At 47.9% G+C, this 17,335-nt stretch overlaps 1 protein-coding gene across 2 annotated transcripts in view; it reads left to right on the top strand.

The window, feature by feature from the left end:
- The window catches only part of CALCOCO2 (calcium binding and coiled-coil domain 2), a 171,878-nt gene that overhangs the window by 114,027 nt on the left and 40,516 nt on the right, over positions 1–17,335 (top strand). For both annotated transcript variants that reach the window (XM_063959598.1, XM_063959599.1), the window contains exons 15-17: positions 8,186–8,254; positions 12,295–12,393; positions 13,999–14,067. In XM_063959598.1, coding sequence (XP_063815668.1) covers positions 8,186–8,254; positions 12,295–12,393; positions 13,999–14,067 — 237 coding nt within the window. The remainder of the gene's footprint in view (positions 1–8,185; positions 8,255–12,294; positions 12,394–13,998; positions 14,068–17,335) is intronic.

The following is a 17,335-nucleotide window of genomic DNA, read 5'->3' as shown; positions in this document are numbered from 1 at the left end:
TATGTATGTATATATATATATATGTGTGTGTGTGTGTGTATATACGGTATATATATATTGTCACAACTGAGGGCCTGAGCTGACGGGAGGCAGCCTCAGTTGTAGGGGCTGAGATGTACCGGAACCTGGGAGGTTGTATCAGACCCCTGGACATGTAAGTAACATGAATAATAACTGCCCGAAGGCGTGACCACGACAACTTGGATAAAAGTCAATGATGTTTATTATGACAACTCCGCAACACAGCAGCAGTAAAAGAAAACGTAAAAGTCAGCAAAGAATAAATACAGTTCCTGGGTACTACAGGATGGCAGGAGCCACAGGGCACTGGTAGTGTGAGATAGTTCTTATGATCTTCTAGATGGAAAGTCCTTACCAGGCTCGACTGTAGCAATGGAGATAACCCAGGATTGTGCCAGCTGGTGTTCCAGGAAAAGCTGGGTTGCTGAAGATAAAACAGCTGCTGTGGATACTGGCTGGAACCAGATTGTTGTTAGCACGGAGTGGATACTGGCTGGAACCAGTTAAATAATAAATGAACTTGGGAGCGATGAAATATGAACTGAAATGTAGAACTTGAGAGCGGAGAAATAATAATACCGGTGGAGAGTGGTAAAGTGTAGAAAGGACACCGGCCCTTTAAGGGAAGCTGTACTCTGCTGGAAGCTGAGCTGGAAGCAGGTAATGTTGTAGCTGGAAACAGATGAATCCACAATGGATTGGAGAGTCAGGCTACACCGCAGGTGGAATGCTGGTGCGGGTCTCTATGGTGGAAGTCTTGAGACAGGAGCTGGAACCTGGAAGACAATCACAGGAGAGAGACAAACAGGAACTAGGTTTGACAACCAAAGCACTGACGCCTTCCTTGCTCAGGCACAGTGTATTTATACCTGCAGCAAGGAAGGGATTGGCTAGGCAATTATGCAGATTATCAATACTGAGAACAGATTGGTGGAAATGATCAGCTGACAGAATCCAAGATGGCTGCGCCCATGCAGACACTTGGAGGGAAGTTTGGTTTGTAATCCATGTGGTAATGAAAACAGTAATGGCGGCGCCGGCCACCGGAGACAGGAGGCGCCAGGCTGACAGATGCACATCCAACCACGCGGACACAGCGGAGGCCGCGGCTGACGTAATCGCCACTCAGACACTATGCATGCAGAAGTTCAGGGACGGCGGCGGAGGCCGCGGGAGACGCCATGCCAGGTGTAATATGGCGTTTACTGTGACAGCGTCCCAGAGTGACAGGAGAGGATACAGGAATGTACACATCAGGATAACAGATGGGATCCGGTCCTGGAGCGCTGAGCCAGCCTTAGGAGGCATCTGATGGGTAAGAAATGGCGTCCAGATACCCGGATCGTGACAGCACCCCCCCCTTTAGGAGTGGCCCCAGGACACTTCTTTGGCTTTTGAGGAAACTTGGAATGGAATCTCCGGACCAAGGCAGGAGCATGGACATCAGAAGCATTGGTCCATGAACGTTCCTCAGGACCATAACCCTTCCAGTCAATAAGATATTGTAGTTGACCGTAACGGTGACGTGAGTCCAGGATCTTGGCCACTTCATACTCAACGCCTCGTTGAGTTTGGACTTTCAGAGTTGGAGGAAGTGAGGAATGAAACCGATTCAAGATCAGCGGTTTCAACAGGGAAACATGGAATGTCCTGGGTATTTTTAAGAAGGGAGGCAACTGGAGTCTGTAAGCAACAGGATTGATGACTTGTTCAATCTTGAAAGGACCGATATAGCGAGGTGCAAACTTCATACTGGGAACTCTTAACCTCAAATTCTTCGTGGATAACCATACCCGATCACCCACCTTGAGAGCAGGAACTGCTCGACGCTTCTTATCCGCAAACTTCTTGTACCTGAACGATGCCTTGAGCAGAGCTGATCGTACGCTCTTCCAGATATTGGCAAACTGATGCAAGGTGATATCCACTGCGGGAACAGAAGTTGCTGGAAGCGGTTGGAACTCGGGGACTTTAGGGTGGAATCCAAAGTTAGTGAAGAATGGTGTTGAAGCAGATGAAGAATGATACTGGTTGTTATGACAGAACTCGGCCCAGGGAAGTAATTGAACCCAGTCATCTTGAGAGGAGGACACATAGATGCGGAGGAAGGCCTCCAAGTCCTGATTCACCCTCTCGGTTTGACCATTGGTCTGAGGATGGTAAGCCGTGGAAAACTTTAGCTTGACTTGGAGGACTTGACATAAACTTCGCCAGAATTTGGCTGTGAATTGAACTCCTCGATCTGAGATAATTTCTTCAGGAAGACCGTGGAGTCGGAAGATCTCTTGTATGAATACTTGAGCCAACTTGGAAGCTGACGGAAGACCGGTGAGAGGAATGAAGTGTGCCATCTTGGTGAACCGGTCAACTACCACCCAGATGGTATTGAACTTGTTGCACATGGGTAAGTCTGTAATGAAATCCATCGACAAGTGGGTCCATGGTCGACGGGGAACGGATAGTGGAACCAGTTGCCCCGCAGGCGACTGGCGGGATACTTTATGTTGGGCACACTTTGGGCAAGATGCAATAAACTCCAAGACGTCCTTTTTCAGAGTTGGCCACCAATAGGACCTAGAGATAAACTCCAGGGTTTTTTGGATACCTGTATGTCCGGCAAAACGGGAAGCATGGGCCCAATGCATGAGCTTCTTCCTTAGCATCGGCTTCACAAAACTTTTCCCTGATGGGGGCGTAGAGTCCATCCCTACCGTGGAGAATGCCAACGGATTTATAATAGGATGCTTGTCTGAAGACTCTGACTCATTTTCTTGCTCCCATGAGCGGGAAAGGGCATCGGCCTTGCGATTCTGAGAGCCCGGACAGAACTGGAGTTTAAAGTCGAACCTGGAAAAGAAAAGTGCCCATCTGGCCTGACGAGGGTTGAGACATTGTGCGCCCTTCAGGTATAAAAGGTTCTTGTGGTCTGTAAGTATGGTGATTGAATGAGAAGCTCCCTCCAACAGATACCTCCACTCTTCTAGAGCGAGCTTGATGGCTAGCAACTCCTGGTCGCCAATGGCATAGTTGCGCTCAGCTGGGGAGAACTTCCGGGAGAAGAAACTGCAAGGGTGTAAATGGCCATCTTTAGCCCTCTGAGATAACACAGCTCCTACTCCAACGGAGGAGGCATCCACCTCTAAGATGAAAGGAGAGTCGATGTCAGGCTGTTTCAGAACAGGCGCAGAGATGAACCTTTGTTTTAAAAGATGAAATGCTTGCATGGCTTCTTCAGACCACTTGGACGGGTTAGCACCCTTCTTAGTGAAAGCAGTAATAGGCGCCACAATGGTGGAAAAGTCTCGTATAAACTTTCGGTAATAGTTGGCGAACCCTAAGAACCTCTGGACCCCTTTGAGGGTTAAGGGTACCGGCCAATTTTGGATTGCTTGTAGTTTCTCAGGATCCATCTCTAGTCCGGAACCGGACACAATGTACCCTAGAAACGGAATGGACTTGACTTCAAAGACGCATTTTTCTAATTTGCAATAGAGATGATTGACACGGAGACGGGACAGAACCTCTTTAACCCAAAAACGATGTTCCTCTAAATCGTTGGCAAAAATGAGGATATCGTCTAGATAGACCACGACATGACGGTATAGAATGTCTCTGAAGATCTCATTGACAAAATGCTGGAAGACAGCTGGAGCATTGCTCAATCCGAAGGGCATGACGAGGTACTCATAATGTCCGTCACGGGTGTTAAAGGCGGTCTTCCACTTGTCACCCTCACGGATCCGGATGAGATTGTATGCACCTCGCAAGTCCAGCTTTGTAAAGATGGTAGCTCCGCTAACTCTGTCAAAGAGCTCAGTAATCAGGGGTAAAGGATAACGGTTCTTGATGGTAATGTCGTTCAAACCTCTGTAGTCGATGCACGGCCGCAGACCACCATCTTTCTTTTTTACAAAAAAGAAGCCTGCGCCGGCTGGAGAAGAAGAAGGTCGAATGAACCCCTTTGCTAGGTTCTCTTTAATATATTCCTCCATAGAATGCGTCTCAGGCAGAGACAACGGATAAGTTCGGCCTCGAGGTGGAACCTTCCCTGGAACGAGATCAATCGGACAGTCCCATTCTCTATGAGGAGGAAGGATATCAGCAGAAGCTTTACTGAACACATCCGTGAAATCTTGATATGGAGGAGGTGGAACATCAGACGACCTGGGGGAGGAAGAACAGACAGGCAATACTTTAAACAAACATGTCTCAGCACAGGAGGAACCCCATGCCAGGATTTGCGTAGTCGTCCAATCAATTGTAGGATTGTGAAGACGGAGCCATGGAAGGCCCAGGACCACAGGATGTGTGGCTCTTGGAATCACTAAAAAAGAAATAAGTTCGGAATGAAGAACTCCCACTCTCAGACGAACTGGTAGAGTCCTTAAAGAAATAACTGCATCAAAAATTTTGCTGCCATCCACGGCAGTTAAAGAAATGGACGAAGGAAGTCTCTCGGTGGGTAGGGACCACCGTTTAACATAGGCTTCGGTAATAAAGTTCCCAGCTGCTCCGGAATCAAGGAGGGCAATGACGTTCCGATAACGTTGAGCAACTTGAAGCGAGACTGGGAGATTACAATCTTGAGGAGATGGAGAGGAGATCATTACTCCTAGCCGGCCCTCTCCTTGGCGAGCTAGGATTTGGAGTTTCCCGGACGTTTGGGACAGGCATTAATGGTGTGAGACGGAGCTGCACAATAGAGACAGAGAAACTCGGAGAGACGTCTTCGGCGCTCAGCAGGAGTTAAACGGGAACGGCCAAGTTGCATGGGCTCATCTTTAGATGGTGACAGTTGACGAGGAGGAGGAGCAGAAGATTTTGGAGCAGATGATCTTCCACGCTCAGTTGCTCTCTCTCTGAAACGTAAATCAACTTTCGTGCAGAGTGAGATTAGCTCATCTAACTTAGAAGGTAAGTCTCTGGTAGCTAACTCATCTTTAATACGCTCAGATAAGCCATGCCAGAATGCAGCATACAGGGCCTCATCGTTCCATGCCAGTTCGGATGCCAGGATCTGGAACTGTATCAGATATTGTCCTACAGTACGTGACCCCTGGCGTAAACGGAGAATCTCGGATGAAGCTGAGGTTACCCGGCCTGGCTCGTCGAAGATGCGCCTGAATGTTGACACGAAGGCAGTGTAGGAAGATAGCAGGGTGTCGGACCTCTCCCATAACGGTGATGCCCAATCAAGGGCTGAGCCACTGAGAAGAGAAATAATGTAGGCAATTTTTGTACGGTCACTGGGAAAATTGCCAGGTTGTAGCTCAAACTGAATCTCACACTGGTTGAGAAATCCCCTGCAGAATCTTGGAGATCCGTCAAATTTTGCTGGCGTTGGAAGATGAAGACGTGGAGCAGAAATGGGTAAGGTGGGTGGGGTTATAGCTGGAGTCACTGTGGTTGACGCACCAGACGCGCCTGATCCACGGAGAGTTGTCTGAATCCCATCCAGCCGAGTAGAGAGATCCTGGAGACAGCGGATGATGTGGCCCTGTGCAGCCTCCTGATGTTCTAGTCGGGCTGCCAGTTCTTGCATCGGCCTGGCCGCTTGATCCTGGTCTCCGGCTGGATTCATTAGGTCAGTGCTTACTGTCACAACTGAGGGCCTGAGCTGACGGGAGGCAGCCTCAGTTGTAGGGGCTGAGATGTACCGGAACCTGGGAGGTTGTATCAGACCCCTGGACATGTAAGTAACATGAATAATAACTGCCCGAAGGCGTGACCACGACAACTTGGATAAAAGTCAATGATGTTTATTATGACAACTCCGCAACACAGCAGCAGTAAAAGAAAACGTAAAAGTCAGCAAAGAATAAATACAGTTCCTGGGTACTACAGGATGGCAGGAGCCACAGGGCACTGGTAGTGTGAGATAGTTCTTATGATCTTCTAGATGGAAAGTCCTTACCAGGCTCGACTGTAGCAATGGAGATAACCCAGGATTGTGCCAGCTGGTGTTCCAGGAAAAGCTGGGTTGCTGAAGATAAAACAGCTGCTGTGGATACTGGCTGGAACCAGATTGTTGTTAGCACGGAGTGGATACTGGCTGGAACCAGTTAAATAATAAATGAACTTGGGAGCGATGAAATATGAACTGAAATGTAGAACTTGAGAGCGGAGAAATAATAATACCGGTGGAGAGTGGTAAAGTGTAGAAAGGACACCGGCCCTTTAAGGGAAGCTGTACTCTGCTGGAAGCTGAGCTGGAAGCAGGTAATGTTGTAGCTGGAAACAGATGAATCCACAATGGATTGGAGAGTCAGGCTACACCGCAGGTGGAATGCTGGTGCGGGTCTCTATGGTGGAAGTCTTGAGACAGGAGCTGGAACCTGGAAGACAATCACAGGAGAGAGACAAACAGGAACTAGGTGTGACAACCAAAGCACTGACGCCTTCCTTGCTCAGGCACAGTGTATTTATACCTGCAGCAAGGAAGGGATTGGCTAGGCAATTATGCAGATTATCAATCCTGAGAACAGATTGGAGGAAATGATCAGCTGACAGAATCCAAGATGGCTGCGCCCATGCAGACACTTGGAGGGAAGTTTGGTTTGTAATCCATGTGGTAATGAAAACAGTAATGGCGGCGCCGGCCACCGGAGACAGGAGGCGCCAGGCTGACAGATGCACATCCAACCACGCGGACACAGCGGAGGCCGCGGCTGACGTAATCGCCACTCAGACACTCTGCATGCAGAAGTTCAGGGACGGCGGCGGAGGCCGCGGGAGACGCCATGCCAGGTGTAATATGGCGTTTACTGTGACAGCGTCCCAGAGTGACAGGAGAGGATACAGGAATGTACACATCAGGATAACAGATGGGATCCGGTCCTGGAGCGCTGAGCCAGCCTTAGGAGGCATCTGATGGGTAAGAAATGGCGTCCAGATACCCGGATCGTGACATATATATATATATATATATATATATATGTGTGTAGATATACATATATACATACACAGACACACTAGTTTTACAGACCCAGCATATACTAGGTTACCTCAGTCCCCACCCCCGTGCTTGGCTCCACCCAGTTCTGGAAACCCCCCCCATGCAAATCCTGCGTTTGCCACTGCCTGAAGCTGTAGCCCTTTTGTCTGAAACTCACAGCCTATTACAAGTTATGGAGCTTTACTAGAGATGTATGGACTGAGCTCAACAAGCACTGTTTACATTGTGCTTTGGGTCCCAGGAAGGAAGGGTGACACTGAGGGCAGGCTATAGTAAGGGTTTTTGTTCAAAAGTTGACAACCATTAGAAGCAGAGCTACATGAGGAAAGGTAAACAAATAGCACATTCGTGCCTTTCATTAGCCGAATGGGTGCAGACATGTTTCTTAGGACCGGCCCTATTTTCATGTAATCATAATGTACTGTATAGTACTGTATCTCCTTATGTCATATTTATTTACTTCTTTCATTTCATTGTACAGTTCACTCATAATAAAACTGTGCTGGACTCAGGGTCCTATTTACTAAGACTTGGATGGAGATAAGGTGGATGGAGATAAAGCACCAGCCAATCAGCTCCCAACTGTCATTTTTCAAACCCAGCCTGTGATATGGCAATTAGGAGCTGATTGGCTGGTACTTTATCTCCATACAAGGCTTAGTAAATAGACCCCTCAGAGGGAGAATTGCTAGGACAGCTCAAATCCACTGAAGAGAAGATGTACATCCTGGAGCAAGAGCTGGCTCAGCAGCAGGTGACTTTAAGCTTAACACAGATTGGTCTGATAGTGCTACAAGTGTACCTGTCTCCTACACTCAGCAGAGGCAGCCATTTTGTCAGACGACCCTATATTATTTAGTCTATTAATTCAGAAGAACTAGTGACATTAGGGAGGCATCCCTCAGTAATCATTAGTTCCTACTGAATTAACAGGCTTCTCTCTTGTGTTTGCCTGTATATTGAGAACATACATTACTGCAGGAAGGGTTAAATCTACATTTGGGAGTTTAATTGTTATGAGTGATGGCTGTGTACTTAATAGATAGAGCGTTGTTTAGGACATAACCTGATTGCGGCCATCTGCATATATGAACCAAATAATAAATTCGTGACCACGTTGATTATTTTTGATCAGTAAAAGTATGTTGCAAATGTTGTGGCTTATACACTAGTGTGACTGATAAGAATTCCCTTACTGTGTCATAAAAGGTGCATTTGGGGACACTACAGAATGAGAAGAAGCAGAATGAAAAGTTACAGGAATCATTGGTTAAACAGGTAAGAGAGTGCCATGACTTTTGCCTACATTTAATTAAGCATAATTAAAATTAAACGGATTTTAAACCTTATTAATACATAAAATGATCTTACTATAAAAGTTAATTAAACAGTGTTTTACATAGAGTATATCTGTGTATCTTTATTTAATAATGTAACCAGGAACAGCCTTTCAGTATGTTCTAACAAGATGAAAATTGAGCAAAGGAAGTCCATATTTGGAAATCCCCATTTCTCCGTTAGGAGTATACTTATCAAGAGTCAATGCTAAATCGCCATCTGCATTGCCGCCAAAGGCGTAACTAGGGTCTTCGGCGCCCAGGGCAAGATGGAGAACGGCGCCCCCCAAAAAAACAAAAAAACAAAAAACAACACATAGAATATAAAGAACACTATGTGCACGTGCCGAAGAAGTGGGCGTGGCCACTGAAAATGGGCCATGCCAACATGACACACCACCCGTCTCTCGTCACTCTGGGAACATTCCTTTCCATTGCATACACACCTTACCTATATGGTGGTTTCTCACAACGTGGAACTTCTGAAGAAATGCATCCTCCTTGGGAAGAAGGCGTCTTCAGTTGCTATTCACTATTCATGTAAGTCACATTGCCTGGAAGATACCTGTTTGTGTAGGAATATTAACAAGGTCATCATCATACAATAGCGATTCAACCAGACACGTGTCCCCATGTCACTTCCTGCCCCCTGTGTCTCTCAGCTACACTAGCATCTCTCAGCACACCATCACTTCCCCACCTCGTCATTTCTCAGCACACCATCACCTACCCCTGCGTCGTCTCTCAGCACACCATCACCTCCCCCTGTGTCATCTCTCTGCACACCATCACTTCCCTGTGTCATCTCTCAGCACACCATCACCTCCCTGTCTGTCGTCTCTCAGCACACCATCACTTCCCTGTGTCATCTCTCAGCACACCATCACCTCCCCGTGTCATCCCTCAGCACACCATCACCTCCCCGTGTGGTCTCTCAGCACACCATCACCTCCCCGTGTTGTCTCTCAGCACACCATCACCTCCCCGTGTTGTCTCTCAGCACACCATCACCTCCCCGTTTCGTCTCTCTGCACACCATCACATCCCTGTGTCATCTCTCAGCACATCATCACCTCCCCGTGCGTCATCTCTCTGCACACCATCACATCCCTGTGTCATCTCTCAGCACACCGTCAACTCCCCGTGTCGTCTCTCAGCACACCATCACCTATCCCCTGTGTCATCTCTTAGCACACCATCACCTCCCCGTGACGTCTATCAGCACACCATCACCTTCCCCTACTTTGTCTCTCAGCACTCCATCACCTCCCCCTGCGTTGTCTCTCAGCACACCATCACCTCCCCGTGTCAACTTTCAGCACACCATCACCTCCCCATGCGTTGTCACTCAGCACACCATCACTCCCCCATCGTTGTCTCTCAGCACACCATCACCTCCCCCTGTGACGTCTCTCAGCACACCATCACCTCCCCCTGCATTGTCTCTCAACACACCATCACCTATCCCATGTGTCATCTCTCAGCACACCATCGCCTCCCCATGCGTTGTCTCAAAGCACACCATCACCTATCTCCTGTGTCATCTCTCAGCACACCATTACCTACCCGTGCGTTTTCTCTCAGCAAACCATCACCTCCCCCTGCGTCGTCTCTCAACACACCATCACCTCCACTTGTCGTCTCTCAGCACACCATCAGCACGCATAGTCTCCCCCTTCATTCTATGGGGGGCATCCAGTTACCCACTGTCAATGACCGCCTGGGTCATTTTATTGCCGATGGCTATCCAATTACCGCCGATGCCGGCACTTATCAGGGATTATGCTGCATGTGCCTCAGGCATCTGAAGCATTATCAACAATAAGTGTCCTGCTGGAGCTGCGATAACACATTGGATTAGGGACTTATCCCCATTCCCATGTATTATCGCACGATTGCGGGTCCAATTTCGTCCGATAAAAATGGCCTGTAATTGGATACCATGATAATGACTATTGATCATTAATCGCGATAACCGGACATTTTTATCGTCCGAAACGGCATTGGGCCTAATTGGATACCCCCCTATGTCTCTCTGTGTCCCTTCCCCACCTTCATTCTTTGCTTCACTGTGTCCCCCCACCCCTTATTCTATGCCTCCGTGTGTATCCCCCCAGGGCTGTCTTAGCAGCAGTGTAGGCCCCTTGGCACAGCAATGCACTGGGGCCCCTACCCATCCTCCAGCAGTAGGGGTTGGGGGTGCTATTAGCGGCAGCTTTGATGTCCCGCGGGTGGTAGGTGGTGTTCTATCTTCCGCTAAGCATGTAGGACTTGGAGCAGTAATTTCTGCTAATTACTCCTTTACTGCACAGATGGGGCGGGAGGGGGAACACTAAACTGTAGAAGGGGGAATTGGGCTGGATGAAGCAGGCCTGGTACATGACTTCCAGGGTGGTAGGGGGTGTTTAATACGTACTGGAGGAGTGGATGGTTGAGTGGGCTTAATAATATTATCATCATTTTCTGGTTGGAGGGCAGCTTGCTTGACTGCAGATATCTCAAGTTCCTGGAAATAGATTTCTTAGCTTTTAATTGGATAAAAAAAACTATAGAGACCCACCTTTCAGGAGGTACTGGGGACTTGGTGATCAGAGTTCAGGAACTAGGGCAATCCTCCAATGAAAATATAAAACTGCATACCAGGCGTGTGGCGCTGGAGCAGGGACCAGCTGCTTGAAGGCTGATATCTCTGGTTCTGGGCACAGTAGAGACAAGCTGCCAGTGTCTACCGAAAGGGAAAAGTCCCAGCTGTTGGAGTATACCCTCGGAAAAACTCTATGTCAGACAGAACCTGAGATATCTGGCTGGGAAGAGCAATTAACAGGCTTGTATGGAGACCACTGCTTTGAAGTCGGATATCTCTGGTTCCCCAGGGCCGATTTAAAAAAATCCGGTACCCCTGGAAAGAGGGGACCCTCAGCTATTAGCCTACGGATGGGGCCCATTATACGGATGGGGCCCTTGGGCAAGAGCCCATTGAGCCCATATGAAAAGACTGCCCTGTATCCCCTCTCCCCCTTCATTCTTTGCCTCTCTGTGAGTTTCTCCGTGCATACCCCCCCCCCCCTTCCCTTATGATATGCCTCTCTGTGTGCGATTCCCCCCCCCCCCCTTCCCTCTCGCCTCTCAAGCCAGCGGGAACAATGAGGACAGGTCAGGGAGCATGACGCTGGCATCGCGTTCACGCTCCCGGCAGCAGCCCTAGCAAGGAGGGAGGCTAGGAGCTGCTGCTGCAGTAACGCCGCCGAGCACCAAGGCGGGACTTGCTCGGCGGCGAAATTGGTCGCTATGGGTGCGTGGTCGGGTGCGATGCCCTGAGTGGCGGTGCCCACCTCAGCTGTGCCCGCCTCGGTGCCCAGGACACGCACCCTGCTCGCCCTACCCACTGACTGCCACTTATTATAGCAATACAGATTTTGGTAATCTAATCATTTTGCAGCCACTGTAAGTAAAAACAGCGCATCTGAACTGCTTTCTCTCCTTTACCCACAGCCTATAGCTGCCAGTGAAGGTTAACAGTGAAAGGTCCATGGGCGGGATATACTAGGGGAAAAATGCGTGGTTTTACCGCATTTTCAAATGTACTAAGACTCGGCCGCCGAGTTTATGCCGCTGAGGGTATCGCCATCTTTTCTTTATAGAAGCTTATGGGCTTCTCACCGCCGAATCCCGCCGCCACCCCCGTTCCGCTCACAACAACCTCCCACCCCCCGGGATACCTGTGGTGCGGCCCCCCCCCCCTCCTAACCTGCGATCAGTGATAGTACATCCCGCCCCATGTGCGGCGCATAATAGTCTGACCCACCATGTATCAAATAAAGCCTTTCTAGCTTTGCAGATTCCCATTAATGGGTATAGGGTAATGTCATCTCAAAAAGGCACCGAGGTGACATTTGGGCAAACCCTATATTCATGTGATGTAAAGTAACTCCTGATGCCAGATTTAATTATTGTTTTCAATTAACTCTTCAATTCACTCAGAATAAAGCAGCCAAGGATGCAGAGAGGAAAATGTGGGAACAGCTTAAATCTACTGAAGAGGAATTATCTATCATGGAACAAAAGATGTCTCAGCAACAGGTGAATTTAATCTGAACACTGCAGAGTCTTTTTTTCCCTAATGGGGCCCATACGATTTTCGCAGTGCAGCGATCAAGTGAAAAAACTGCAAAAATGCGCATGCGCATGGTATGCAGCGCGCATGCGCTAAGTACTTTCACAAAAAACTTTGTAGATTTACACAAGCTTGAGCAACGTTTTTTCAACGCTCGAGTGATTGTAGTGTGATTGACAGGAAGTGGGTGTTTCTGGGCGGAAACTGGACGTTTTCAGGGAGTGTGCTAAAAAACGCAGGCGTGCCAGGTAAAAATGCAGGAGTGGCTGGAGAAACGGGGGAGTGGCTGGCCGAACGCAGGGCGCGTTTGTGACGTCAAACCAGGAACTAAACGGACTGAGGTGGTCGCATTCTAGTTCTGGAGCTACTCAGAAACTGCAGGGAATTATTTAGTAGCAGTTCTGCTAATCTTTCGTTTGCTATTCTGCTAAGCTAAGATACACTCCCAGAGGGCGGCGGCCTAGCGTTTGCAATGCTGCTAAAAGCTGCTAGCGAGCGAACAACTCGGAATGAGGGCCCTAGTCAGATTGCTTAGATTTTAAGCAGCGATCGCTCCGTGAGTACCCCCCTTAATGGTATCTCTGACCTGGTGTTTACTAAGCAGCTCATTTAAATGGTAAAGCAGCATGTTATGTAATATGAGGATTAGGATGGATTCACTGCTCTTACTGACATTTTGAGATGCACTTCTGCAAGAATCATAATAAAATGGAAAAGTTGATGTGGAGGGGGGGGTGTAATAGGGTCCCAGTTTTTATGCGGGACAAACTCACACCTTCTCACACCAACTCGCAAAATGTAATAGCCTGCAAGTTTGTAATCTTGAGGCTATTACTATATACACCATATAATGGCTGCTGACTGGTGGCACATCATTTTTATTTTATTTTTAATTTTAATACTTTTTAACTCATTTTTTTTTTTTTCCCAGACAGAAACATACATGGCTCTCGCTGATCTGTGCCTGCTTCTGCCAAACTTGCCAGCCAGAAGCTGGTCTGTTTTTTTACATTTTGGTAATGTTTTAGGTGTGAGTTTACAACTCACAGGGTGTTACATTGCCCGGGTTTTATGTGTGCAGTGGCAAAACATCTGAATGCGATTTATGCCATTGCGAGTTGCAGGATTGCAGGATACATGCGAGTTTGTATGTTCACTCATCCTATTACATTATGCCTGTTCTAAAAAAATTCACACTTTTTCAAAACTCTGATGTCACCATCCCGGCGGTCGGGATTCCGGTGGTCAGCATACCAACTGCGGGATCCTTGCCGTCAGAATGCCGGCATGGGGCCCAGGACTATTCCCACTCGTGGGTGTCCATGACACCCATAGAGTGGGAATAGATACTGTGGCGAGCGCAGCGGCGTTGGGTAAGCATGACTGGCGGCAGGGATCGGTCGGAATGCTGACCACCGGTCACACATACCCAACGCCATTTTACAAATATACCAGTATACACAGCAAAAAGCATATTAACGATATTTGATTAGTAAGAGGATGATCCTTTATGTAATGTGTTTTATCTCACAAAAATATAAACACTACTACTTTATCCTTTGTCACATAAGGCGCAGATTGCCACACTGGAGAGTGAGAAGAAGCAGAATGAAAAGTTACAGGAATCACTGGTGAAACAGGTGAGAGGCTGCTATCACTTGGATCTGCAATAAAAAAGGAAATGTATATATAGAGGTGTCCTCGTACATCTAGCCTTAATGAGAGATGCCTGTCATGAGTGAGCCACCAGGTGCTGTACAACTCTGCTAGCATTGGGAGTCATTTTTTTGCTGCAAATGTATGTTAGTCGCAACGCAATGAGACTAGGACGTACCAAGAGACCGTGCTGATTCATTTGACATGTAATGTGACACTTGTACAGTATAGCTGTGTGACTTTGCATTATGCAGGCTTTTATATGGCTGTTATGGGGCTTTGTTTTCTTTCATTTATTTTCTTGGTATATCCTTTGCTAACCATTCTGGGGTCAGTCCAAAATGGGGAATCAGAGTGATGTAGAGTGGTGATGACATTGCCAACAAAAGGCATTACAGTTATTACTTCTTGGCTGACCTTCTCATCAAGGCTACTACAGCGGCATACCTCCAGCATCACCTGATCATGGTGGTTCCCACACTGAAGGCTGATGGATGGGTGATAACATTCCCAGGATCTACTCTGGTCCAGGCCTGGAGAATGATTTTTCTTAGCCTCTTGTTCAACCCCCGAAGTCGGGAAGTATTTCTTTTCAGAGCCCAGCATTCTGACTCTCCAGTCTCATGTGCTGCCCCTGCTTATACGGAGACCAGTGTCTGTTATCCTATGCATGCAGTTTGTCATGTGAATCCAGAGCTATAGAGCCTGGGCTATGCCAAGGTACTTTTTGCTGGGCGTGGCCGAAAATAGAAAAAAAATCTGGGGAGATGGGCATTTTTCCCCCTTTCCCTGCACAGGCAGTGGAGATTGCTGCTGCTGTTGCACAGCGGAAGCAGCATCCCTGGCCCCACTGCAGCCCATCACACAGCAGCTGGGGTGGGGAGAGAGGGCACTGCTGCTGACAGGTAAGAGGTGGGGCAGGGGACCCAGGCCCCTCCAACAAGCCCACACCTGGGCAATTGGTACCGCCTCCCCCTCATCTCTCAACAGCCCTGCAAGAAGCTACAAACTGTGTATTTCAAGAGTTTGGTACACAGGTGATCAAGCCAGGAGCAGGCAGGTATCCAAAAGGGTTAAGCTGAAATGTAGTCAAAAATGTAGTCTGAGGTATCAGAGCCAGAATCAAAGTCAAACACAAACCAAGGTCAAAGTCCAGGAAATAGCAGTAAGCAGGAATAGCTAGACTAAGTGACAAGCCCCAATAATCAGGCCATGAAGACACTGACTTTCTGCTTTATAGACTCACAGCCTGCACAGGATTGGCTGTGGCAAGAATGTGGGCGCATGGAAAACAAATAGACTACTCTGGATGGTCAAGTATTCCTGAACTGGAAACAGCTACTGTGGCACAACTGGTAAAACACAAGTTTACAATGGAACAGGTCACAAGATCAATTCTTGGGGAGAATGCTGGCCCCTTCTGGGGGAGTTTCTGTTGCTTGGTTCCATTCAAGGCTTTGCTTTGCTTATCCACTCAGGCCAACTTGTTACTGGTGGTGTATTCTCTTGCTCAGCCTACTCAAGGCATGCCCGATTCTCAGTTTGGGACTAGCCATTTGTTCCGACAGATGCCAGCTCTGGATCTCCAGCTGCATGGCCTATGATCCTGGGTGGATTCATCTTTTCCTGTCAATGGGGGTAATTCAGACCTGATCATAGCAGCAAATTTGTTAGCAGTTGGGCAAAACCATGGGGGTAATTCCGAGTTGATCGCAGCATCAAATTTGTTAGCAGTTGGGCAAAACCATGTGCACTACAGGTGTGGCAGATATAACATGTGCAGAGAGAGTTAGAGTTGGGTGGAGTGTGTTCAAACTGAAATCTAAATTGCAGTGTAAAAATAAAGCAGCCAGTATTTACCCTGCACAGAAACAAAATAACCCACCCAAATCTAACTCTCTCTGCAAATGTTATATCTGCCCCCCCTGCAGTGCACATGGTTTTACCCAACTGCTAACAAATTTGATGCTGCGATCAACTCGGAATTACCCCCCATGTGCACTGCAGGTGTGGCAGATATTTGCAGAGAGAGTTAGATTTGGGTGGGTTATTTTGTTTCAGTGCAGAGTAAATACTGGCTGCTTTATTTTTACACTGCAATTTAGATGTTTCAGTTTGAACTCACCCCACCCAAATCTAACTCCCTCTGCACAAGTTATATACCGGCTCCCCACCCTTCCCCCCCATCCCCCTGCAGTGCACATAGGGGGCAATTCAGAGTTGATCACAGCAGCAAATTTGTTAGCAGTTGGACAAAACCATGGGCCTAATTCAGGCCTGATCGCACACTAGCTTTTTGTGCAGCACTGCGATCAGGTCAGAACTGCGCATCGCACGGGTACAAAGCGGATCATTGCTGTACGATGGGTTTTACGAAGAATCCATTCGCACAGCCGATCGCAAGGAGATTAACAGGAAGAAGGCGTTTGTGGGTGGCAACTTTTCAGGGAGTGGTTGGAAAAACGCAGTCGTGTCCAAGCGTTTGCAGGGCGGGTGTCTGACGTCAATTCCGGGCCTGGACAGGCTGAACTGATCGCAGTGGCTGAGTAAGTTCTGGGCACCTCAGAAACTGCACAAATATTTTTTGTAACGCCCGGCTGCACATGCGATCGCACACTTGCACAGCTAAAATACACTCCCCTGTAGGCGGCGACTATCTGATCGCAGCGCTGCAAAAGCTAGTGATCGATCAGGTCTGAATTAGGCCCCATGTGCACTGCAGGTGTGGCAGATGTAACATTTGCAGAGAGAGTTAGATTTGGGAGGGTATTTTGTTTCTGTGCAGGGTGAATACTGGCTGCTTTATTTTTACACTGCAATTTAGATGTCAGTTTGAACACACCCCACCCAAGTCTAACTCTCTCTGCATAGGTTATATCTGCCCCCCCCCCTGCAGTGCACATGGTTTTGCCGTGGCGTAGCCAGAACTTTGTGGGCCCCATAGCAACATTTTGAAGGGGCCCCCATCCCAATGCTTCTAGAGACAATTCTCTGCAGCAGTTGTTAATTTTATGCCCTATAATAGTGCCCTAGTTTCTTTTATGAATTGTAGTAGTGCTCAAGTTCACCTTATGTCACATTTCAGAGCTGCTAGCACACATTATGCTGCACAGTACCCCCAATTCACATTGATATATAGTGCTCCCAGTTCATATTGTGCCTCATTACAGTGCCCCAGTTCATATCATATAACATTAAAATGCCCTCCAGTTCATTTTATACCACACTATAATAAGCAGGTCCAAGGGCATA

The sequence above is a fragment of the Pseudophryne corroboree genome, chromosome 3, assembly GCF_028390025.1.
Source record: "Pseudophryne corroboree isolate aPseCor3 chromosome 3, aPseCor3.hap2, whole genome shotgun sequence".
Classification (NCBI taxonomy): Eukaryota; Metazoa; Chordata; class Amphibia; order Anura; family Myobatrachidae; genus Pseudophryne; species Pseudophryne corroboree.
This window is presented reverse-complemented; position numbering and strand designations above follow the sequence as displayed.